The sequence below is a fragment of the Oratosquilla oratoria genome, chromosome 12 (genome assembly GCF_046742065.1).
Source record: "Oratosquilla oratoria isolate Oo_2021 chromosome 12, ASM4674206v1, whole genome shotgun sequence".
Lineage (NCBI taxonomy): Eukaryota > Metazoa > Arthropoda > Malacostraca > Stomatopoda > Squillidae > Oratosquilla > Oratosquilla oratoria.
The window spans coordinates 35631903-35658628 of record NC_134788.1 but is presented as its reverse complement, the minus strand read 5'-3'; the positions used below and the strand labels follow the sequence as shown (position 1 = coordinate 35658628).

The 26726-nt window shown below is 49.2% G+C and overlaps 1 protein-coding gene across 6 annotated transcripts in view; it reads left to right on the top strand.

Moving 5' to 3' along the window:
• LOC143031388 (uncharacterized) overlaps positions 1 to 26726 on the top strand; it is a 155811-nt gene that overhangs the window by 53761 nt on the left and 75324 nt on the right. For 5 of the 6 annotated variants that reach the window (XM_076195137.1, XM_076195138.1, XM_076195133.1 and 2 more), the window contains 6 exons: positions 9287 to 9398; positions 10490 to 10617; positions 11160 to 11318; positions 14061 to 14205; positions 15977 to 16141; positions 20980 to 21030. In XM_076195137.1, the coding sequence (XP_076051252.1) occupies positions 9287 to 9398; positions 10490 to 10617; positions 11160 to 11318; positions 14061 to 14205; positions 15977 to 16141; positions 20980 to 21030 (760 nt within the window). The remainder of the gene's footprint in view (positions 1 to 9286; positions 9399 to 10489; positions 10618 to 11159; positions 11319 to 14060; positions 14206 to 15976; positions 16142 to 20979; positions 21031 to 26726) is intronic. The other variant, XM_076195136.1, reaches the window with a different exon arrangement.

The following is a 26726-nucleotide window of genomic DNA, read 5'->3' as shown; positions in this document are numbered from 1 at the left end:
TCGATGGCGCAGTGGTAGCGTTCGCAACTGCTAACCCAGCTGTCCTAGTTTGAATCCCGCCAAGGGCTGAAATAATTTCAATATCGCCGCACTGCGAGGTGATACTCCAACTCGTGGGCGGGGACTTTGCGTATGTGTAAGGTCACAGCATTACCCATAGATTGGTTGTACATGAGCTCTGAGCTCTCTTCCGAGAGGGAAATAGCTGTCGATCACGAGTCCAACACGTGATCCAAGACCATGGTGAATTACACACACATACACACACATGCGCACACACATGCACACACACACAGGCGCACGCATACACACATGCGCACATACACACACATGCGCACATACACACACATGCGCACATATACACACACATGCGCACATATACACACATACACACACATGCGCACATATACACACATACACACACATGCGCACACATACACACTGTACATGCGCACACATAGACACACATGCGCACACACACACACGCACGCACGCACACACACATGATTTAAAGATAGTTTAGATAAAATGAGATATGAAGACGGGACACCACGAGCATAGCTCCCCTTCCCGTAAAATGCAACTAGGTACAACTAGGTAAATACACGCACACACATACGCACACACATACACACATACATACACATACTCACACATACTCACACATACACACACACACACACACACACACACACACACACACACACACACACACACATGATTTAAAAATAGTTTAGATAAAATGAGATATGAAGACGGGACACACGATCATAGCTCCCCTTCCCGTAAAATACAACTAGGTACAACTAGGTAAATACACGCACACACATACATACACATACATACACACACATACACAAACATACACACATATATGCACACAAACATACACACATACACACACATATATATACACACACGCACACATACACACATACACGCACATACATATACGCACACATACACTCACACGCACACATACACGCACACATACACACATACACGCACACATACACACATACATACACGCACACATACACGCACACATACACACATACATACACACATACATACACGCACACATACACGCACACATACACGCACACATACACGCACACATACACACATACACGCACACATACACACACGCGCACATACACAAACATACTCACACACATACACACACACATACACGCACACATACACACACACCTACACGCACACACCTACACGCACACACCTACACGCACACATACACACACACGCACACACACACGCACACGTACACACACACGCACACGTACACACACACGCACGCATACATACACGCACACATACATACACTGACATACACGCACACATGCATACACGCACACATGCATACACGCACACATGCATACACGCACACATGCATACATGCACACATGCATACACGCACACATGCATACATGCACACATACATACACGCACACATGCATACACGCACACATGCATACACGCACACATGCATACACGCACACATACATACACGCACACATGCATACACGCACACATACATACACGCACACATGCATACACGCACACATACATACACGCACACATACATACACGCACACATGCATACACGCACACATACATACACGCACACATGCATACACGCACACATACATACACGCACACATGCATACATGCACACATACATGCACGCACACATACGCACACACACATACACGCACACATACGCACACACACACACATACACGTACACATACACGCACACACACATACTCGCACACACATACACGCACACACATACGCACACACACATACACACACGTACACACACGTACACACACATACACGCACATATACACATATACGCACACGTACACACACATACACGCACACACACATACACGCACACAAACCAATTTGTGTAGGTGCGGGACAAACTTTAAAAATTGACTGTAATCTCCGGGGTCGTCTCCTCCTCCTCCTCCTCCTCCTCCTCCTCCTCCTCCTCCTCCTCCTCCTCTTCCCCCTCTGCCTCCTCCCCCTCTTCCTCCTCCTCCGTCTCCTCCCCCTCTTCCTCCGTCTACTCCTCTTCCTCCTCCTCCTCCTCCTCCTCTTCCTCCTCCGTCTCCTCCTCCTCCGTCTCCTCCTCTTCCTCCGTCTCCTCCTCCACTTCCTCCTCCACCTCTTCCTCCTCCACCTCTTCCTCCTCCTCTTCCTCCTCCTCTTCCTCCTCCACCTCTTCCTCCTCCTCCTCCTCTTCCTCCTCCTCTTCCTTCTCTTCCTCCAAGTCTTCCTCGTCCTCCCCCTCCTCCTCCTCCTCCAAGTCTTCCTCCTCCTCCTCCCCGTCCTGCTCCCCCTCCCCCTCCTGCTCCCCCTCCCCCTCCTACTCTCTCGTCTCCTCCGTCTCCTTCTCCTCTTCCCCCGTCTCCTCCTCCTCCTCCCCCTCTTCCCCCGTCTCCTCCTCCTCCTCCTCCTCTTCTTCCTCTTCCTCCTCCTCTTCCTCCGTCTCCTCCTCCTCCTTCTCCTCCTCTTCCTTCGTCTCCTTCTCCTCTTCCTCCTCCTCTCCCTCTTCCTCCGTCTCCTCCTCTTCCTCCGTCTCCTCCTCTTCCTCCGTCTCCTCCTCTTCCTCCGTCTCCTCCTCTTCCTCCGTCTCCTCCTCTTCCTCCGTCTCCTCCTCCTCCTCTTCCTCCTCCTCCTCTTCCTCCGTCTCCTCCTCTTCCTCCTCCTCCTCTTCCTCCTCCTCTTCCTCCTCTTCCTTCTCTTCCTCCAAATCTTCCTCGTCCTCCTCCTCCTCCTCCTCCAAGTCTTCCTCCTCCTCCTCCTCCTCCTCCAAGTCTTCCTCGTCCTCCTCCTCCTCCTCCAAGTCTTCCTCCTCCAAGTCTTCCTCGTCCTCCTCCTCTTCCACCCTCTTCCCCCTCCCCTTCTTTCCCTCCCCTCCCCTTCTTTCCCTCCCCTCCCCTCCCCTCCCCCATCCATCCACCTCATCCTCGACCCCCCTCCCCCTCCCCCCTCCCTGTCTGCCACATGCCCAAAGTGGCTGTGGGAGGGGGGGAGAGGGAGGGGGGGAAATGCGCATTTCAGGGGGGCCTGAGATAAGCCCCCACCTCTCTCTCTCTCTCTCTCTCTCTCTCTCTCTCTCTCTCTCTCTCTCTCTCTCTCTCTCTCTCTCTCTCTCTCTCTCTCTCTCTCTCTCTCTCTCTCTCTCTCTCTCTCTCGTTCCCCCCTCTCTCTCTCGTTCCCCCCTCTCTCTCTCGTTCCCCCCCTCTCTCTCTCGTTCCCCCCCTCTCTCTCTCGTTCCCCCTCTCTCTCTCTCGTTCCCCCTCTCTCTCTCTCGTTCCCCCTCTCTCTCTCTCGTTCCCCCTCTCTCTCTCTCGTTCCCCCTCTCTCTCTCTCGTTCCCCCTCTCTCTCTCTCGTTCCCCCTCTCTCTCTCTCGTTCCCCCTCTCTCTCTCTCGTTCCCCCTCTCTCTCTCTCGTTCCCCCTCTCTCTCTCTCGTTCCCCCTCTCTCTCTCGTTCCCCCTCTCGTTTCCCCTCTCGTTTCCCCTCTCTCGTTCCCCCCCTCTCTCTCGTTCCCCCTCTCTCTCTCGTTCCCCCTTTCTCTCTCGTTCCCCCTCTCTCTCTCGTTCCCTATCTCTCTCTCGTTCCCTCTCTCTCTCTCTCGTTCCCTCTCGTTCCCTCTCTATCTCGTTCCCTATCTCTCTCTTGTTCTCTCTCTCTCTCTCGCTCTCTTCCTCTCTCTATCTCGTTGACTCTCTCTTTCTCCCTCTCTCTCTCTCTCGTTCCCTCTCTCTCTCCCTCTCTCTCTCTCTCTCTCTCCCTCTCTCTCTCTCTCTCCCTCTCTCTCTCGTTCCCTCTCTCTCTCTCTCTCTCTCGTTCCCTCTCTCTCTCGTTCCCTCTCTCTCTCTCGTTCCCTCTCTCTCTCTCTCTCTCGTTCCCTCTCTCTCTCTCTCTCTCGTTCCCTCTCTCTCTATCTCGTTCCCTCTCTCTCTCTCGTTCCCTATCTCTCTCTCTCTCGTTCCCTATCTCTCTCTCTCTCTCTCTCGTTCCCTCTTTCTCTCTCGTTCCCTCTTTCTCTCTCGTTCCCTCTTTCTCTCTCTCTCGTTCCCTCTCTCTCGTTCCCTCTCTCTCTCGTTCTCTCTCTCGTTCTCTCTCTCTCGTTCTCTCTCTCGTCCCCCCTCTCTCTCTCTCTCTCTCTCTCGTCCCCCCTCTCTCTCTCTCGTCCCCCCTCTCTCTCTCTCTCTCTCTCGTCCCCCCTCTCTCTCTCTCGTCCCCCCTCTCTCTCTCTCGGTCCCCCTCTCTCTCTCTCTCGTTCCCCCTCTCTCTCTCTCTCTCTCGTTCCCCCTCTCTCTCTCTCTCTCTCGTTCCCCCTCTCTCTCTCTCTCTCGTTCCCCCTCTCTCTCTCTCTCTCGTTCCCCCTCTCTCTCTCTCTCTCGTTCCCCCTCTCTCTCTCTCTCTCTCGTTCCCCCTCTCTCTCTCTCTCTCGTTCCCCCTCTCCCTCTCTCTCTCTCTCTCGTTCTCCCTCTCTCTCTCTCTCTCTCTCTTTCCCGCTCTCTCTCTCTCTCTCGTTCCCCCTCTCTCTCTCTCTCTCTCGTTCCCCCCCTCTCTCTCTCTCTCGTTCCCCCCCTCTCTCTCTCTCTCGTTCCCCCCTCTCTCTCTCTCTCTCGTTCCCCCTCTCTCTCTCTCTCTCATTTCCCCCCTCTCTCTCTCTCTCTCCTCTCTCTCTCTCTCTCTCTCTCTCTCTCTCTCTCTCTCGTTCCCCCTCTCTCTCTCTCTCTCTCGTTCCCCCTCTCTCTCTCTCTCTCTCGTTCCCCCTCTCTCTCTCTCTCTCGTTCCCCCTCTCTCTCTCTCTCTCGTTCCCCCTCTCTCTCTCTCTCTCGTTCCCCCTCTCTCTCTCTCTCTCGTTCCCCCTCTCTCTCTCTCGTTCCCCCTCTCTCTCTCTCTCGATCCCACTCTCTCTCTCTCTCTCTCTCTCTCTCTCTCTCTCTCTCTCTCTCTCTCTCTCTCTCTCTCTCTCTCTCTCTCTCTCTCTCTCTCTCTCTCTCTCTCCTCTCTCCTTCCCTCTCTCTCTCCTTCCCTCTTTCTCTCTCTCTCCTTCCCTCTCTCCTTCCCTCTTTCTCTCTCTCTCCTTCCCTCTTTCTCTCGTTCCCTCTCTCTCTCTCTCTCGTTCCCTCTCTCTCTCTCTCTCGTTCCCTCTCTCTCTCTCGTTCCCTCTCTCTCTCTCTCGTTCCCTCTTTCTCTCTCTCGTTCCCTCTCTCTCTCTCTCGTTCCCTCTCTCTCTCTCTCGTTCCCTCTCTCTCTCTCTCGTTCCCTCTCTCTCTCTCTCGTTCCCTCTCTCTCTCTCTCGTTCCCTCTCTCTCTCTCTCGTTCCCTCTCTCTCTCTCTCGTTCCCTCTCTCTCTCTCTCGTTCCCTCTCTCTCTCTCTCGTTCCCTCTCTCTCTCTCGTTCCCTCTCTCTCTCTCTCGTTCCCTCTCTCTCTCTCTCTCTCTCTCTCTCTCTCTCTCTCTCTCTCTCTCTCTCTCTCTCTCTCTCGTTCCCCCTCTCTCTCTCTCGTTCCCCCCTCTCTCTCCCTCGTTCTCTCTCTCTCTCTCTCTCTCTCTCTCTCTCTCTCTCTCTCTCTCTCTCTCTCTCTCTCTCTCTCTCTCTCTCCCGTTCTCTCCGTGTTATCCCCCACCCTCTCTCTTTCGCCCCCCTCCCCCCATCAATTACCTCCCATCCATCCATCTATCCCTCTCACTGTGTGTATGCGTGCGCGCGCGCACGTGTTAATGGTGGAATGCATTTCTCAAGTGAAAAAGAAAATATATCAGATGCTTGGGAAACAGGCAGTGAGAACTCGTAGTATCAAATGCTTCGTAGCCGGCCGGGCGCCTGAGGCGATATCAAATGCGCTTGTAAACAAAACTCGGCTCGGCAGAAACAAGCGACGTGACGTCATCGCGGCCTCACAGGAACAGAGATTGAGAGAGAGAGAGAGATTGAAAGAGAGAGAGGGAGAGAGCTTTGGCTTGAGTGTAACTCTTGCTATGATATCGTGTTGGGATTTTTTCTTTTTATAGTAGCACCGACTCTGTTCTCCTCCTCTTCACTTCCTCCTCCTCCTCCTCCCTTCCCCTTCCTCCTCCTCCCTTCCCCTTCCTCCTCCTCCCTTCCCCTTCCTCCTCCTCCCTTCCCCTTCCTCCTCCTCCCTTCCCCTTCCTCCTCCTCCCTTCCCCTTCCACCTCCTCCCTTCCCCTTCCTCCTCCTCCCTTCCCCTTCCTCCTCCTCCCTTCCCCTTCCTCCTCCTCCCTTCCCCTTCCTCCTCCTCCCTTCCCCTTTCTCCTCCTCCCTTCCCCTTCCTCCTCCTCCTCCTCCTTTCCCCTTCTTCCCCCTTCCCCTTCCTCCCCTTCCCCTTCCTCCCCTTCCCCTTCCTCCCCCTTCCCCTTCCTCCCCCTTCCCCTTCCTCCCCCTCCTCCCTTCCCCTTCCTCCTCCTCCCTTCTCCCTCCCTTCCTCCTCCCTCCTCCCTTCTCCTTCCTCCTCCTCCCTCCCTTCCTCCTCCCTTCTCCTTCCTCCCTTCCTCCTCCCTTCTCCTTCCTCCTCCTCCCTTCTCCTTCCTCCTCCTCCCTTCCTCCTCCTCCCTTCTCCCCCCTTCCCCTCCCTCCTCCCTTCCCCTCCCTCCTCCCTTCCCCTCCTCCACTCCCCCTCCTCCTCCATTCCCGTTCCTCCTCCATTCCCCTTCCTCCTCCTCCCTTCCTCCTCCTCCATTCCCCTTGCTCCTCCTTCCTCCCTCTCCCTCCCTCCCTCCCTCCCTCCCTCCCTCCAGCGAAGCACCCCCAACCAAGACTTTGCCCCTCCCTCCCTTCCTCCCTCCCTCCCTTCCTCCCTTCCGTAGTCCTGGCCTGACAGGGAGGGGGTGGGGGGCCCTTGGCTGATTTCCATAATTTAATCATTATTATTATCATCATTATCATCATCATTATCATTTCTATTATTATTATTAGTAATAGTAATATTACAATTATTATTTTGTTATTGTTATTTGTAGTGGTATTGTTTATTATTAAATGTCGGTTATCATGGTCATTGTTGTTATTAGTACGAATAGTTTCAGTAGTGATCGTTAATTTTACCTCCTCCTCTTCCTCCTCCTCCCCTTCCCCCTCTTGCCCCTCCCCATTTTGCCCCTCCCACTCCTTCCCCTCCTCCTCCTTCCCCTCCTCCTCCTTCCCCTCCTCCTCCTTCCCCTCCTCCTCCTTCCCCTCCTCCTCCTTCCCCTCCTCCTCCTTCCCCTCCTCCTCCTTCCCCTCCTCCTTCCCCTCCTCCTCCTCCTCCTCTCCTCCTCCTCCCCTCCTCCTTCCCCTCCTCCTCCTTCCCCTCCTCCTCCTTCCCCTCCTCCTCCTTCCCCTCCTCCTCCTTCCCCTCCTCCTCCTTCCCCTCCTCCTCCTCCTTCCCCTCTTCCTCCTCCCTCCCCTCTTCCTCCTCCTCCCCCTCTTCCTCCTCCCCCTCTTCCTCCTCCCCCTCTTCCTCCTCCCCCTCTTCCTCCTCCTCCCTCTCTTCCTCCTCCTCCCTCTCTTCCTCCTCCTCCTCCTTCCTCTCTTCCTCCTCCCTCTCTTCCTCCTCCTCCTCTCTCTCTTCATCCTCCTCTTCCTCCTCCTCTTCCTGCTCTTCCTCCTCCTCCTGTCGTAAGGTTGACCTATGACCTTTTGTGCTTAACCAACGGGGGAGGCGGCGGCGACGACGACGACGACGATTGCACCTTTCAGGCTAAGGTCCACTCCACTCCCCTCACCTCCCTTCTTGCACCTCCCACTCCCCTCTTGCCCCTCCCACTCCCCTCTTGCCCCTTTCACTCCCCTCTCTCCCCACACCCCTCTTGCCCCTCCCACTCCCCTCATGCCCCTCCAACTCCCCTCATGCCCCTCCCACTCCCCCTCTTGTCCCTCCCACTCCCCCTCTTGTCCCTCCCACTCCCCTCTTGCCCCTCCCACTCCCCTCTTGCCCCTCCCACTCCCCTCTTGCCCCTCCCACTCCCCTCTTGCCCCTCCCACTCCCCTCTTGCCCCTCCCCTCCCTCTTGCCCCTCCCCTCCCCTCTTGCCCCTTTCACTCCCCTCTTGCCCCTCCCCTCACCTCCCTTGTCCCTCCCCTTCTCTATCCCCTCTTCTTGCCCCTCCCCTTCTATATCCCTCTTCTTGCCCCTCCCCTTCTCTATCCCCTCTTCTTGCCCCTCCCCTTCCCCATCCCCTCCCCTTGTCCCTCCCCTTCACCATCTCCTCTTCTTGCCCCTCCCCTTGCCCCTCACCACCCCCTCCCCTTGCCCCTCACCACCCCCTCCCCTTGCCCCTCACCACCCCCTTCCTTTGCCCCTCACCACCCCCTCCCCTCCCTTTACCCCTCCCCCCTTTACCCCTCCCTTTGCCCCTCCCCCTCACCTCCCCTCCCTTTGCCCCTCCCCTCCCTTTGCCCCTCCCCTCCCTTTGCCCCTCCCCTCCCTTTGCCCCTTCCCTCCCCTCGCCCCTTCCCTCCCCTCGCCCCTCCCCCTCCCTTTGCCCCTCCCCCTCCCTTTGCCCCTCCCCCTCCCTTTGCCCCTCCCCCTCCCTTTACCCCTCCCCTCCCTTTGCCCCTCCCCTCCCTCCCTTTGCCCCTCACCCCCTTTGCCCCTCACCCCCCCTCCCTTTGCCCCTCCCTCCCTTTGCCCCTCACCCCCCTCCCTCCCTTTGCCCCTCACCCCCCTCCCTTTGCCCCTCCCCCACCCCCTCCCTTTGCCCCTCCCCCACCCCCTCCCCTCGCCCCTCTCCCTCCCTTTGCCCCTCCCCCTCCCTTTGCCCCTCCCCCTCCCTTTGCCCCTCCCCCTCCCTTTGCCCCTCCCCCTCCCCTCCCCCTCCCTGTGCCCCTCCCCCTCCCTTGGCCCCTCCCCCTCCCCTTGCCCCTCCCCCTCCCTTTGCCCCTCCCCCTCCCCCTCCCTTTGCCCCTCCCCCCCTCCGTTCGAGCAGTTCGGCTCTGGGGCTTCGAACGTGGTCCTCCAATTTCCACGTAAGTCGACTGTGACGTACTTTTGTCAAAAGCCTTCTCTAGGTCGAAGTGTGTGTGTGTGTGTTTACCCAGTCGCATCTTACGGGAAAGGGGGGCTACGCTCGTGGCGTCCCGTCTGTGCATCTCGCCGAGTCTGATTCGTCCTTAAATTTGTGTATATTTTCTGCACACTTCCTACGTCTAGTGTGCGTGTGTGTGCGTGTGCGCCCAAGCATCCAGGTACGTACGTACGTTTGTTGACGAGACCCGTATCTCTCCTACCAGCATGGTCTTCGCCGACATTGTGGGCTTCACCGTCTTGGCTTCGCAGTGCTCTGCTCCCGAACTCGTCCGACTCCTGAACGAACTCTTCGGCCGCTTCGACCAACTCGCCCAGGTAGGTCCCGTCGTCTGCGACTTTGGTCGGGTCGTCGGATCTCTTTCGTATTTCCCGGCATTGTCGGGACCTGTACGGGGACCTGTACGGCACTTCAGTCACTGGAAGTTTGGGGCCGCAGGTCAATTCTGGAACAAAACCGTTAGTACGGTGGTTCTTTACCTTTGTTGAATGTTACTAGGTTATAATAGTTGTATTCAACATTAGAGACGAGGCACTAAAGATAGACACGGACACGTATCACTGCTTTATTCTGTATGCACCCACGCTCCCTAACTAACTGACTGCACGTCCTTTCTGTGGGCATGCCGTGAATTTCCCTAAAGTTACCATTTGCTCAATTAGTTCCATTTATTCCCTTTCACACAGAAAACAGCGGACACTCAATATAAAATCTATAGATATATTTACAGAGATATCCTATTACACATTCATCCCACTTTCACATTACAAGAATTGAAATGGTAAGTATACAGGAATAGTGATCGTACTACTCCCACGGAAACTTCGAGAATAATTACATATACATACGAACCTACTTTCAATTACGCATTACTTTTGTAATTCCTAAGATTGAATATATTTTGCCATAAACTAGGAAGTAGACATACAATACCTTTTTCCGTTTCCGTACCCTTTGATATCTCAGAAAAATTCCTCGCATCCGCCTTCCAATACAAATACAAATGAAAAAGATTAGTGATACAAACCTTGCTTTGCTTTTTCGTTGTAAACACACGTAGTACCATTTGCACTGGACGTAAAGCGGGCTAAACACTATCAAACATGCTTCTCCAACAAGGTGTTTGATCAAACAATTTGAGAGTGTGTGGGCAGGTTGGAAGGTTTAACAAGCAGTTTGATACTCGATGGTACAGTCTGTGGCAGTGTTTGAAAAAACACGTTGGACAAACATGTTTGATAGTGTGTAGCCCCATTAATTCGAACCAACTGACTGACGGTACAGGTGGACAGAGGAACACGATGATTGACGATTGACCCTCAGATGAATTTTTTTTTATGTATGTATGTATGTATGGACTTCACAATTCCCTTGCTGTTGTCAACATCGTTGTCATTTTTCCGTGCAGAACAACCACTGCTTGCGAATCAAGATCCTGGGCGACTGCTATTACTGTGTGTCTGGCCTACCGGAGTCTCGTTCTGACCACGCCCGCTGTGCTGTGGAGATGGGTCTGGACATGATCGACGCCATTGCGTAAGTACTCGCACGAGGAGAGAAACGAGGTGCCGCCTATAGCTGAATAGGATTGCCCGTGAACGGCTAGGAGAGTGCGTAAAGATGAACGTAAATCATGATTGGTTTTAATTTTGAGAAAGGGTAGGGCTCCTTTTGGCCGGGTCGGATAATACTTGGATGGTTTTATATGTGTGTCAAGAAGTTTACGGTGGTATTCTTAAAAAAAAAAATCTTTCCTTATATAAATCTTTCCCTTCCAAGGATTTACATAGGGAAATAATTTTTTTTAAGAATACTGCCATATGTGTATACATTGTGACAAATGTGGATAGGAGGTAAAGGGAACACGGGCTGAGGGAAATACTTTTATTCCTGACTAGTTTCGCCTGAGTGGTGAAGAAGGTTCCTCTGAAGAAGCCACTAGTCAGGAATAAAAAAAACTAGTCAGGAATAAAAGTATTTCCCTCAGCCCGTGTTCCCTTTACCTCCTATCCAAATACTGCCATAGTTTTCTACCTACATAGGCTAGGACCTCTTCCGTAACGTCGTTCTTTGCTCAGGTCTGTGGTGGATGCGACTGATGTGCAGCTAAGCATGCGGGTGGGTATCCACACGGGAGGCGTCCTGTGTGGGGTGCTGGGCCTTCGCAAGTGGCAGTACGACGTTTGGAGCAACGACGTAACTCTGGCCAACCAGATGGAGGCTGGAGGCGTCCCCGGGTAAGTCGTTCTGTCCTAAGGGCCATTTACACGGTCAAACAGTTTGACAAACCCGGTTTGTCAGACAAGTGTTTGAAGTGATGTTTGACCGTGTGAATGGGGTATTTGGTCGTCAAACACGTTTGTCGAACGTGTTTGACAACCAAATACCCTATTCACACGGTCAAACATCACTTCAAACACTTGTTTGACAAACCGGGTTTGTCAAACCGTTTGGCCGACTACATGCCCCTTTGCGTATTTGTTTTACATTATTTTCTTGTTTCCGGCCACGTGAGGAACGGAAAGATTTCCTTTTGTCCGTTTTCTTTGTGATGGTAGTCACCTGTACGATTCTACTCCCCCGTACAATTCTACTCCCCCGTACAATTCTACTCCCCCGTACAATTCTACTCCCCCGTACAATTCTACTCCCCCGTACAATTCTACTCCCCCGTACAATTCTACTCCCCCGTATGATTCTACTCACATGTACGATTCTACTCACCCATACGATTCTACTCACCCGTACGAATCTACTCACCCATACAATTCTACTCACCCATACGATTCTACTCACCCATACGATTCTACTCCACCGTATGATTCTACTCACCCATACGATTCTACTCCACCGTATGATTCTACTCACCCGTACGAATCTACTCACCCATACAATTCTACTCACCCATACGATTCTACTCACCCTTACGATTCTACTCACCCTTACAATTCTACTAACCAGTATCATTCTACTTACCCGTACAATTCTACTCACCCATACGATTCTACTCACCCTTACGAATCTACTCACCCATACAATTCTACTTACCCGTACGATTCTTCTAACCCGTACGATTCTACTCCACCGTATGATTCCACTCACCCGTACGTATCTACTCACCCATACAATTCTACTTACCCATACGATTCTACTCACCCGTACGATTCTTCTAACCCGTACGATTCTACTCCCCCGTACGATTCTACTCCTCTGTATTATTCTACTCACCTGTACAATTGTACTCACCCATACGATTCTACTCACCCATACGATTCTACTTACCCGTACGATTCTACTTGTATGATTGTACTCACCCGTACGATTCTACTCACCCATACGATTCTACTTACCTATACGATTCTACTCCCCTGTACGATTCTACTCACCCGTACGATTCTACTCACCCATACGATTCTACTCCCCTGTACGATTCTACTCACCCGTACGATTCTACTCCCCGGTACGGTTCTACTCCCCCGTGCGATTCTACTCGCATGTACAATTCTACTCACCCGTACGATTATACTCTACCGTATTATTCTACTCCCCCGTACGATTCTACTCACCCATATGCTTCTACTCCCCCATACGATTCTACTCACCCGAATGATTCTACTCTCCCGTACGATTCTACTCCTTTGTACGATTCTACTCACCCGTACGATTCTACTTACCCGTATGATTCTACTCACCCATATGATTCTACTCGCCCGTATGATTCTACTCCCTGGTATGATTCTACTTTCCATACAATTCTACTCCCCCATACGATTCTACTCCTTTGTATGATTCTACTCACCCGTACGATTCTACCCACCCGTACAATTCTACTCACCCGTACAATTCTACTCCCCCGTATGATCGTACTCCCTGGTATGATTCTACTCCCCCGTATGATCGTACTCCCTGGTATGATTCTACTCCCCCGTATGATTGTACTCCCTGGTATGATTCTACTCCCCTCATACGATTCTACTCACCCGTACGATTCAACTCACTTGTACGATTCTACTCACCCGTGCGATTCTACTCACCCATACGATTCTATTCACCCGTATGATTCTACTCACCCATATGATTCTACTCCCCGGTACGATTCTACTCACCCATGCGATTCTACTTACCCGTACCATTCTACTCACCCATACCATTCTACTCACCCGTATGATTCTACTCCCCCGTATGATTCTACACCCACCGTATGATTCTACTCCCCAGTACCATTCACCTCCCCCATACGATTCTACTCCCTTGTACAATTCTACTCACCCATATGATTCTACTCCCTGGTATGATTCTACTCCCCCATATGATTCTACTCTCCTGTACAAATCTACTCCCCTATACAATTCTACTTTGTATGATTCTACTCACCCGTACAATTCTACTCACCTGTATGATTCTACTTCCCTGTATGATTCTACTCCCTGGTATGATTCTACTCACCCATATGATTCTACTCCCTGGTATGATTCTACTCACCCATATGATTCTACTCCCTGGTATGATTCTACTCCCTGGTATGATTCTACTCACCTGTATGATTCTACTCCCCCGTATGACTACTCACCCATATGATTCTACTCCCTGTATGATTCTACTCCCCCGTACGATTCTACTCCCCCGTATGATTCTACTCACCTGTATGATTCTACTCAACCGTATGATTCCACTCACCCGTACGATTCTACTCACCCGTACGATTCTAGTCTACCGTAGGTTTCTACTCCCCCGTACTATTCTACTCCCCCATACGATTCTACTCCCCCATATGATTCTACTCACCCGTATGATTCTACTCCCACATACGATTCTACTCACCCGTACGTTTCTACTCACCCATATGATTCTACTCGCCCATACGATTCTACTCACCCGTACGATTCTACTCCCCCGTACGATTCTACTCCCCCATACGATTCTACTACGATTTTAGTCACCCGTACAGTTCACTCACCCGTACGATTCTACTTACTCAGGCGGGTGCACATCACCCAAACAACCCTGGACTGCCTCGGGGGCGAATATGCCGTGGAGCCTGGTGACGGACACCTGCGGTCCTCCTATCTCCGGGATCACCGTGTCACGACGTACTTCATCGTGCCGCCAGCCCGCCGCACCAAGGTAACGTGTTTATGATGACCTGTTCGCGATTTAGAAGACGGGGTCGTCTTTATATGGTCATATTACTTTAGAAGATTTTTTTTATTTATTCATTTATTATTATTATTATTATTTTTTTTTTATTATTTTTATCTATTTTTTTTCAACTTATACATGGATGGGGTGGTGCGAGAGGTAAATGCAAGGGTGGTGCGTCAGGGATTGGAGATGGTTAAAGAAAATGGAGAAAAGTGGGAGGTGAGCCAGCTGTTGTTTGTGGACGACACTGCACTTGTGGCAGGATCGGAGGAGGGATTGAGGAAGTTGGTGACAGAATTTGGGAGAGTGTGTAAAAGAAGAAAGCTGAAGATAAATGTGGGTAAAAGTAAGGTGATGAGATGTACAAGGGGTGAAAGTGGCAGTAGACTGGAAGTGAGCATTAAGGGAGAGCGACTGGAGGAAGTGGATAGTTTTAGATACTTGGGTGCAAATGTGGCAGGAAAAGGTGGAGTGAAGGTGGAGGTAGAATGTACATTGAGAGAAGTGAGTAAATGCCTTGGTGGATTAAAGAGTGTAATGAGGAATAGACATTTGGGAATGGATGCTAAGAGGAAACTGTATGAAGGAGTGATTGTGCCAACAGCACTGTATGGGGCAAGAACATGGAACATAAGAGAGGAAGAGAGAAGGAGTTTGAATGTGTTTGAGATGAGGTGTCTGAGAAGTATAATGGTGGTTACTAGGCTGGATAGAGTGAGAAATGAGGAGGTGAGGAGGAGAACAGGGGTGGAAAGGGAACTGGGAGATTGAGTTGATGAAAGAGTACTGGGATGGTTTGGACACATGGAAAGAATGAGTGAAGAAAGACTAGTAAAAGAGGTATGGAAGGCAGATGTGGAGGGAGTGAACATGAGGGGACGTCCTAGGATGAGGTGGATGGATGGGGTGAAGGGGGCTTTGGGGAAGAGGGGAATGTCTGTTGAGGAAGGATGGGAGAGGACAGAAGACAGGGGTGAATGGAGAATGGTTGTATATGGAAGATGTTGTGATGCATGAAGTGGAATGGGTGGGGGGATGGGGGGTGAGGTATTATGTGTAAGAAAAATTTGATGCAGCCCGAAGGGATTTCTCCCCATCTCCTCCTTTTCTGCATGGGGGGGGACAGAGAGGGGGGGGGTCGCCAATTTAATGAAGCGGCCTTGCTGTGGATGTGCTGTGTCTTGCGACACTGCCTCTGACCCAGGGCAGTGGACAGGATGCAGGGATGACCCGTCATCCAGGAGGTGCCAAGATAAGAGGGAGGGAGGAGGGTGGAGGGGAGTGGAATACATAGGAAATGGAATGGGTGAGAGTGGTTTCTATGCATTTTTCTTTTTGGCTACCCTCCCGTGTAAGGGAAAAAGCCTTTGGTATATGTATGTATGTATTAACCACTTCGGTATGATGATGCCTACATAGATGTTGTGAGGCGCAAGTAGGTACGTGAGGATGCTGGCATTGGTATCTTGATTATGTATTTTTTTTTTTTGTACATGAGTTACCCCCAGGTTTTGTGAACCGGTTTGATCATGTTTTCTGTGTTTATTATTACTCATAGTAAAAGAGAATGAGTAATACAGCGGCAGTGACTTTATATTTTATAATGCGAGTAGTGTAATGCATCATACATATGGCAGCCGATGTTGCGCACGAGAATTTGACTCGTACCGAAGTGGTTAATACATTTTTTTTCGATGCTGCGCATGATAATTTGACTTGTACTGAAGAGGTTAACACTTTTTTTTTATTTCAGGTGCGGTCGGCACTGTCTAGTTCGTCCCACCGAAGGAAGCTGTCGTTCAAGAACTTTAGCAATGTCGTCATGCAGCTGCTTCACTTCAGCAACTACTCGATGGAGGTGCCGTTCTCCAACATGGCGCTTCCGCCGCAGGAGAAGACGACTTCCATCACCAAGAAGGTAGGTTGACGGCAGAGCAGATAACGGTGGATGGCGTTGTGCTCGTTCTTCAAGTTGGCGAGTCCAAACGGTTTTTTTGTTGGCAGATTGTGTCGAGAGATGTGGGCGGGTGTGGGAGCACGGTCGTGTTGTGTTTTTACGTATTTGCGGTGTGCGGGAAAGGAGCCATGGTCTTGGGTATTATATCTCTCTCTCTCTCTCTCTCTCTCTCTCTCTCTCTCTCTCTCTCTCTCTCTCTCTCTCTCTCTCTCTCTCTCCAAAAATCTTATTAAATTGCAGGCGTAGACAGTTCGGCACCCCTGACATCCATAGTTGTTATGCTGTTATGAGGAGACACGATTTCAATTGCCTCAAACTGACTTCGTCACCCTCAGGTCTTGATCTGTGCGGACAACTGTGTTTTGTGAAGTCCCGTAGACGTGCAGTCTTCTTTAGCCCATTCAACTCCGATGACAAGATGTCTTGTCATTTGGTCAAATAAAACAAAAAATCATAATATAACAACAAAATGTTTGATGATCAAACAGCACCAGAAAAATATGACGTCATCAGTCCTCCTCCTCCTCCTCGAGGAGGAGGAGGACTGACGACGTCATATTTTTCTGGTGCTGTTTGATCATCAAACATTTTGTTGTTTTATTATGATTTTTTGTTTTATTTGACCAAATGACAAGACATCTTGTCATCGGAGTTGAATGGGTTAGTGTGTTTCTGTGACCTTTTGTTGGCAAGTTGGTCTTTTCAGCTCCCATCAGTGAACTGAACAGTGTAATTGTGTCAACTTTTTCTCTTCTTTCTTTCAATAATGACAGGTTCAGTGCTTCTAATCTCTGGGTATTGTATCTAAAAGGCTGGGCAAAAGTTTGTGTGTGTATCTGTATTTACCTAGTTGTATTAACCTAGTTGTATTATACAGGAAGGGGAGCTATGCTCGTGGTGACCCGTTTTTGTATCTCATATGATCAAATGTGTTCTTAAAATTCTTGTATTGTGTTAGCACACACTATTTCTTCATCCAATTTGTTCCATATATCTATCACTCTGTGTGAGAAGCTGTTCTTTTTCAGGTCTCTTCTGTAGTTGTCCTTTTTGAGTTTCATTCCATATCCTCTTGTTTTTCCTCTGTCCTGCTTTCATAAGTCCTCTTTGTGTTCACAGAGTTCTGTATGAGAATACAATACTTCCCAGCTCTGCACTAGTTCCCCTTTCTTGTTATTCCATGAATCGATGCTTCTTTGAGGAAAACTCGTTTTAATATCCTTCAAATTTTTCTTTTTTCTTTTAGTTTGATCAGGGGTGAAATGGAGAATGGTTGTATATGGATGATGTTGTGTTGCATGAGGTGGAATGGGTGGAGGGATGGGGGGTGAGGGAGTATGTGTGAGCAAAATTTGACGCAGCCCGAAGGGGTTTCTCCCTGTCTTCTCCCTTTCTGCATGAGGGGACAGAGAGGGGGGGGGTCACCAATTTAATGAAGCGGCCTTGCTGTGAATGTGCTGTGTCTTGCTGCACTGCCTCTGACCCAGGGCAGTGGATAAGATGCGGGAATGACCCGTTGTCGTCCAGGAGGTGCCAAGATAAGAGGGAGGGAAGAGGGTGGAGGGGAGTGGAGTGTGATAGGAATGGAATGGGTGGGAATGGTTTTTATGCCCTTTTTCTTTTTGGCTACCTTCCTTGTAAGGGGGAAAAAGCCTTTGGTATATGTATGTATGTATGTTGATCCTTCAGCCTCTGGTATCTATGAATTTGTGTCACTCATGAGTGTATCCAATTTTCTCGCGGCTCTAAATGCTTCTTGCACGTCACCTCTTTTTCCTCTTTTGAACGTAGGCAGCTCCAGTACAGTTAGCCGATCTTCATACGTTTTGTATGAAAGTGACAGTTGTCTATCGAAATGAACACCAAACGTGAGGACGGAGCTCTTATTAGTACGACGTATCGCTTGTTATGGCTTTTTCAGGTATGTGAAAAAAGACGTAACAAGCGAAACGTACTAGTACAAGGAAGGATCCGTCCTCACGTGGTGTTTATTTGTACGCTTTATTAACCCATTCAACTCCGATGACAAGATTCTTGTCATTTGGTCAAATAAAACAAAAAATCATAAAACACCAAAATGTTTGATCAAACACCAGAAAAATATGACATCAGTCCTCGCTTCGCTCGCAGCGAAGCGAGGACTGACGTCATATTTTTCTGGTGCTTGATCAAACATTTTGGTGTTTTATGATTTTTTGTTTTATTTGACCAAATGACAAGAATCTTGTCATCGGAGTTGAATGGGTTAACAAGACCTGAGAGGATTTTAGTCGTAGTTCTGAATCTCAATTGTGATTTTCTTTCTGTGGTGACCAGGCTATTGCAGCGTATTCCAACCTGGAGTGGTTCAGTTTTCTGACAATTCATTCCATCATATCCTCGTCCATGCGGAACACCATTCTCGGGTTTTTCGAGAATTACAATTCTTCCCCCATAATTTGCTTGATACGATTCATAATTTGCTTGATATGGTTTTTGTGTATGTTTTCCCCCCTTTATTTTCTTCTGACTTGGAATGCCTCCTCACCAGCTTACGTTTTTGTTTGTTTGATTTCCTCATCACCCGACTGACGTAAAGGGGACGGGTGTAGCGAGCGGAGCAGACCTATTCGAGACGTGGCTCTGGTTTATCTCTTGCCACCCCCTCCCCCCCTGAGTGTTAACCCTTCAAGTCCAGAGTAGATCTTAACCCTTAGCATACTATGTCGCCAACGTTGGCATCATCAGGTGCAGCGGGTATACTAGGATGCCAGCGACAGTGTCCTGATCATATTTTTTTAGTTGTAGCCGAGTTACCTCCATATGCTGTGAACTGGCTTGATCCTGTTTTTTGTAGTTGTTAATATTCAGGGTAAAAGAGAATGAGTATTGCAGCTGTAACTTTATATTTTATAACATGCATATTGTGATGCATTGTTGGATCATTGTAATTCAGGCAGCCTAATGTGCGCGATAGTATCCAACACAAATTGAAGATGTTAAATTTATTGTTACGGCGGAGGCCAGGTTCCTGAGAGTGCCAGGATCTGGGTGATAGAAGACGCAACAAACGAAATGTCGTACTAATACAGTGAAGGTTCCGTCTTCACGTGGTGTTTATTCATATGATTAATCCAATGTGAGAAGAGTTCGGAAGATGTGTTTTAGTGCCATAAAATCATGAAATTCTCGAAGCATTGAACCTAGTTTGATCAGTTTTCTCATTCTAAAGCAATTTTGTTTCAATGCAGTAAAATTGTGAAATTCTAGAAGTACTGAACCTAGTTTGACAAATTTTTATACTCTAGTGCAATTTTGTTTTAGTGCAGGAAATTTGTGAAATTCTAGATGACTTGAGGACTGAAGGGTTGGCAACTTTTCTTTTTTTCTTTTTTTTTTGTCCTGCTTTTAATGACCAGATTGAAATTAACATGTTTACTTTTCAAATGATAATTTTTCTTAACTTAGATATAACATGTTTCGTGTTTTTGACTTGTGAGATTAATATCTACTCCATGACCACCCATGTGTGTCCGGGAGAGTGTGGCAGCCACCACATGGATTTGTCGTTTTCTTTACGATGTTCAAAAAAGAAAAATGGGATGACAGAATTGATGGTGTGTTCGATTTACAGTGAGACCTCTCATTAACGGACGTTAATTAGCTGTTTTCGCTGTGTTTTCGGTGTTTTGGAGTGGTTTTTGGGTGATTGCATAGTGATTGCACGCACTAAACAACAGCACCAAAAAGACCGAAAACACCGCAAACACAGCTAATTAACGTCCGTTAATGAGAGGTCTCACTGTACTTAAAAGCCTAGTAACCTTTTCCATATGAAGGAGTACTTTTTGTTTCATTGAAGCTACTGCTCAATATATATATATATATACTTTTTTCCCCATCCATGCACAGCTGGTGCAGTGAAGGGTTGAAGCTACTTGGAGTGAGCAGTGTGACCGTATACATAGATTCCGTGGTCGTAGCGTTCATTTATTTTGTTCAGCCAAGGGGATGGATTTTGATCAGGGAGGGGAATGTGATCTGTTTCTCTCTCTCTCTCTCTCTCTCTCTCCTCTCTCTCTCTCTCTCTCTCTCTCTCTCTCTCTCTCTCTCTCTCTCTCTCTCTCTCTCTCTCTCTCTCTCTCTCTCTCTCTCTCTCTCTCTCTCCCCCCCTCTCTCTCTCCCCCTCTCTCTCTCCCCCTCTCTCTCTCCCCCCCCCTTCTTCCTTTCCTACTTTCTCCTTCCCTTTCTTCCTCTATCTCGGTTTTGATTAGCATTTTAGCTTTTGGTTACGATACTCCCGGTGCGGACTTGCATTCAGTCCCGACAGCTGCTCGCCCCGAAAGGAAGCCCGGGTGGCCAATAGGGCTGAACGACTCGTTTCGTTCGCTTCTTGTCGTCAGCGGGGATCTGCTTTGTTCTAAGAAGGGCCCTGTGGCTGAACAAGGTTCTTTATCATTAGCCAGAACGTGGTCACAGAAGTGCTCCTTTAGCTTGGAAGTCCTGTTCACAGTACCCAAAGGAGGAGGAAGAGGAAGAGGAGGAGGAGGAGGAGGAGGAGGAGGAGGAGGAGCAGCGGGAGTGAGGGCAGGTTCTCATGGCGAAGTACTGAAGTACTCGTCATTGATCAGCATCTACAGTTCAGGGTGAAGGACAAGGGTGATGTTGACACTGATGCCTTGGCTTGGTGGTGGTTGCGTTGTTGTTGTCGTTTGTTGTTGTTGTCGTTAATGGTGTTGGTGGTGGCATGCCAGTCTCTAGGGGTGAGATAACAACCGTAACTACTTCCTGTACTAACCACAACTCGTTTTGATTTTCAGAGGAATATATTCTTTCACGAATACTACGAAATTGAGAGAGCCAATCAACAAGTGAGTTCCGGGCTGTGGCGGCGGAAGCTTGTCTCGCTCGCATTCCCTCCCTTGCGCTCTTCCGTCATTTCGACCCAAGGATTTGATAGTCTTGGTTTTAATTTGAATGGTTTTTTAACTGTTGTAAATGGTTTAATAATGATTATAATTAATAATGATAAAGATAATAATGCTCATGATTTTGTATTTTATCTTTGAAATGGATAATTCATTCAGTTAAATTCTTTGCTTCAATCCTTTTAAATAAGTAATCATTTGCTTATTTTAGCACCTTTCTGTCCTCCTATGTGCTGGTCTCCTCTTATATTTGACCACCCTCTTTTGTGTATAGTTCCTCCTCAACCCTAAGGAAGGAAGTGCTTGTTCACGTTCCCATGGAAAAGTGTGCCCGCATCAAGCTACCTCGTCTGTCAGAGCAACTTACTCGCTGGGGAAGTTAGGAGAACCTTTTCAATGGTCGTTCGAAGAACTTGCGTCACAACGAGGAGAACCTCATTCCCGTCCCAGAGTTTCTTGGTCGTTCGAGGAACTTGGGACAGTGAGAAAGCGTGAAAAGCTTTTGCTTTGTTTGCAAGACTGAGTCGGCCTGGTCGCAGACTCAAACTGCCCCAGATGCAACCGACACACGGACGACATGGAACACCTTGAACTACAACGACCTTGCAAACTGTCGTTGTTTAGATCAGTGTTTCTCAACCTTTTTACCCTTGCGTAACCTTTTAAATAAATTGCACGTCTCAAGGAACCCCTGCACAAAAAAAGAAAGTATACCATCTTTCTCATTTTGTTTTCATCATAATAATAGGTTAGATAGGATGATGTCTATATTACATTATTACAATAACCAAGAATATGCCGTGCATGTCAAATGTCAAATTATATTATGTATATGAAAATCAAAAATCAAACGTGCATTAGCTTATCTCACATGTTCTTGCGGAACCCTTAGGGACCTTTTGTGGAACCTTAGGGTTCTGGGAAACCCTGGTTGAGAAACACTGGTCTAGATACTCCCACGGGAGGAGGCGAGTTGCCAAATTTCGAAGCAGGAGTCAAGCAAAGACGTTTGATTGAAAAGAAAAAATCTCGTGTTTGATCACCAACCTGGTCTGTAGCTTTTCGGTAAGCGAGACTTGAAAAGCCGCATCTTACGTAGGATCTGTGACCAGGATGCATAAGGATCTCGAGACTGTCCAACAGGTGTTCATTTATGGCCATACGTTTAAAACCATTCGCCAACCCTGAAGAACGCTTTCTGTCATTAAAAATTAATTTCACCTGGATTTCTGGTTGAGTTGACCTATCTTACTGGCTCACCTAAAAAAAATCTACTGGTCATTTCCATAAGTATAATTGATAAAGTTAGTAAAATTCTACGTCCCAATGATAGAAGCAATTCGCTAGAGCTGGCAAAAGGTTTTAAAAGTGCGACTCTAAGGTCTGTGCACCAACGACACGGGAGGACAGCATGTCATAACCTTATAGGCAGAGCCAGAGGCCGCCTAGCACAACTTTTCGTCCAAGTTCCTTGTCGCGGCTGATCAGGAGGTGCTCTTCCGCTTCTGTGGGGACTTTCCTTCCGTAGATGAAAACTGACCAGCGGTCCTTTATGTCGTCAGAGCAGATTGGACATCACACGTAACCACTTCGGTACGATAATGCCTATGTAGGTGTCATGGGGCGCAAGTGGATACACGAGGATACCGGCATCAGTGTCTTGATTATATATATATATATATATATATATATATATTTTTAGTTGTACATGAGTTACCCCTGCAATCTGTGAATAGGTTTGATTATGTTTTTCGTGTAAAAGAGAACAAGTAATACAGCAGTGACTTTATATTTTATGTGAGTAGTGTGATGCATCATACATATGGCAGCCGATGCTGCGGGCGAGAATTTGACGCGTACTGAAGTGGTTAGTATTGGAGCGAAAACAATCTTGACGACATTTTAGGAATTGGCGATGTGCTTGGTCAGTTCGCTACTGAGGAAATCGCCAATTTTGATGCCTACATGGCCAGGTTCACTTTCCAGGCAGCCGTCACTTTAGAATTAGCAGCTCATTCTTATACTGCTTGTGACTTCGTGGCTGAAAATGTGTAGTGAACTCTGTGGCAACTACATGGATGCGACCATAAATAAATGTACTCAGCTCTACTGTTGGGATGATATTCAACAACATCGGTAATTCAGAGATATCCTACAGAGTTTGTGTCGGAAAAAAAGAAATAAATTAATAAATGAATATAAGAAAAACAAAAGAAATTTGCAGATTAGATATTTATTGAGATAATATCCAACAACATCAGTAATTCAGATATATCCTAGAGTTTAATTGTGTCAGAAAAAAATATAATAAAGTAATAAACGAATAAAAGAAAATAAAAGGGAATTTCTGGATGAGCGAGGGCTTCGTAGAGACGGGCGGTTTGCATATTAGAGATTCGTTTTTCCCCCCTGAATTGCGTGGGTCGAAAGTAGGGATGCATTTGACGAGAGGTGAGTTTTGTTTTGCTTGTGCGGCACCGATTAGGCACCTCCATTCCCACGGCACAGACGCACCTTACTTATTTCGTTCTGGTCGAAAAAGCACCGTCCCACCATATGTAGCCGTACCCAGACAACACTGTATTTCTTCCTTAAGCGATGTTCGAGCCAATCTGGTGGCAATTGCTAGCCACCCGTAAGGGAGACCCAGGGAACAATAGATTGATCGATTGGTTGATTGACGTATAAGATAATTGCCTCTCGCTTTGTGGAGACGTTTCACTGGCGACGTTGCTGTGGGAGTGAGCCTTGTTTTTCTTAGGTCATTTGAAGCAGGACATGGAAAGCGTGGTTAATGTGTCAAAGGGACGGATGTTGAAAGAGAGGAGATGGGCATCAGAGAGGTGAGAGGGAGAGTGGGGAGGAGAGTGAGTGAAGAAGAGAGAGGAGGAGAGAGGAGGAAAGGGAGAGAGGAGAGAAGAGAGAGAGAGCAGGAAGGGAGGGTGAAGAAGAGAGAGAGCAGGAAGGGAGGGTGGGTGTTGTTGGAAACAGAGAGAGAGGAGGAGTGAGGAAGAAAGAGAGAGAGAGAGAGCAGGAAGGGAGGGTGGGCGGTCATTGTAGGGAGGCAGGACCTCCTCCTGCTCGACCCGCAAATCAAGACGAAATAGGTGTACAGTGCGGTTCTGTGCTCTGGGCAGTGAGGATGTCCCAGGTCCTGAAGGGAATTGTCCGAGCTCCTGACTAACAACGACCAACAACGACAATGACCCACTTTTAAAGCCCAGATATGGTCAAGTCCTTGCGGTGCCCTCATGTACTACAGCCAATCTACGTACTGCGACACACGCCCCCCCCCACCCCTCCTCCTATTGGTCCTCTGACACGTAATGGAATGAATAAAGTTTCTCCGTATGTAGGGATGCACAACTCCTCTTCCTCCTCCTCCTCCTCCTCCTCCTAACATACCTTGTCCTCATACTCATCCACTCCCCCTCCACACACACACACACACACACACACACACACGGCTCGGTGGCGGATTGGTAAAGCACTGGCTCCACAAGCCAGAGAACCGGGATTCGATTCCCCGGTCGGGCGGAGATAAGTTGGGTTTGTCTCCTTTCATGTGTAGCCCCTGTTCACCTAGCAGCGAGTAGGTACGGGACGTTAGTCAAGGAGTTGTAACCTTGCTGTCCCAGTTTGTGGTGTGTGAGTGGTCTCAGACCTACCCAGAGATCAGCTAATAAGGAGCTCTGAGCTCACTGCCGTAGGGTGGTGTCTGGCTGTCTCGACAGAGACTGCAGCAGATCCGAGGTGAATACATACACTCGGTGGCGCGGTCCAGGTTCGAATCCCGCCCAGGGCAGTATTGCTTTGCTTCGAGTCGTTACTCCAACTCTTGTGGGCGGGGAGTTGGGTATGTGTGTGTGCGTGTAAGGTCACAGCATTACCCATAGATCGGTCATACGAGCCCTGAGCTCTCTTCCGCGAGGGAACTAGCTGTTGATCACAAGTCCAGCATGTGATCCAAAAGACCAAGGTAAACACACACACGCACACACACACACAATGCATGGATTTGAAGAGGGACAGATCCAGGATTTTTGTCCGATTTCTATCCACTGGCGTAGTGACCCCTCCCCCCACGTAATGCTGCTGCCACTGAGAACCTCCATCAGGCAGGTCCTCCTCCTCCTCCTCCTTCTCCTCCTCCTTCTCCTCCTCCTCCTTCTCCTCTTCCTCTTCCTCTTCTTCCTCCTCCTCTTCCTCCTACTCCTCCTCCTTCTCCTTCTCCTCCTCTTCTTCCTCCTCCTCTTCTTCCTCCTCTTCTTCCTCCTCTTCTGCCTCCTCTTCCTACTCCTCTTGCTACTCCTCCTCTTCTTCTTACTCCTCTTCTTCCTACTCTTCTTCTTACTCCTCCTCCTCCTCCTTCCTCCTCTTCTCCTCCTCCTCTTCTTCCTCCTCTTCTTCTTACTCCTCTTCTTCCTCCTCTTCTTCTTAATCCTCTTCTGCCTCCTCTTCCTACTCCTCTTCTTGCTACTCCTCTTCTTCTTACTCCTCTTCTTCTTCCTCCTCCTCCTCTCCTACTTCTACTCCTCCTCTTGGGACTACTCATGTGTTGACCCGTTCGAGGCTCGTCTTCTGTGGACGTAACTTTGGCCCGCCAGTGGAGGAAAGGTGTTACTTTTGAGAGGAACACGTCTCTGGGTGCTGAGACGTGTAACATACGTCCTCCAGGTGCTGAGACGGGAGGTGTGTGTAGCGGGTTGTAACGTACACGAAGCAGGTGTGTGGTTTGACCCTGCCATCTTTTTTCGTAACAGGCAAATGAATACGCCTGTGTACATGTACGTACCAGAGGGTCCTTTACCCCCCCCCCCTTAGCTGGGGGTGGCCGAATCAGAACATACGCCCACTCCACACCCGTCCCGTCGAACACCCATTCATAACTCCTACTGTCGTAACTCCGTGTGGACGGTGTGTGCCACACCACTCGTGTCAAAGCCAATATGATGCCGAGAGACCATAGGGCCTGATGACGACCAGAGCCGGAGAACCAGAGATGCCGTGCCCCTGCCGCTTTGTTATACGGTAATCCTCCCTCCATGTTCACTCAACACTGAAGACGATGACACGATTTAACGTCACAGACTCCCCCGAATCAGAAGGCTAGGACGGTGCCCCTCACAGAGGACTTTGTAGCCTGGAATTCAATGAACCGTGCCCTTGGTTCAACTTCACCGGTGGCAGGGTTCAAACTGCCATCCCCTCAACCTTTGCCATGGTAGCCAACAGAGGTCGTTGTGGCAACAAACTGGGGAGGATCTGGTGGACTGGGGAGGAAGTTTTGCTCCGTTGTCCCCCAGTGTCTCGGTTGGTCGTCACGGGCAGGATCTGGGGTTCGTCTGGTGACTGCACACTTACAGGTGCGTCCAGTGCCGGACGATACGAGTCGAGCCACAGAAGAGTTGGACGACTGCTCCGAACCTCATTGGAGTAAAAGAGCGAACGAGTTAAATTGGGTCGTCCTGCCAACTCAGTTCTCAGCAGTTTCCGGCGACGACCACACACCGGGCTGTCCTAGTCCAGAGGGCAAAGGAGACGGGCCCAAAGGTGGCTGAGTGCCTCTTGGTGTAAATCCAGAACGGAGTCTTACAAGCTGCTTGTGTCTTGATCTTGCCTGTCCGGCCGTAGCCGAG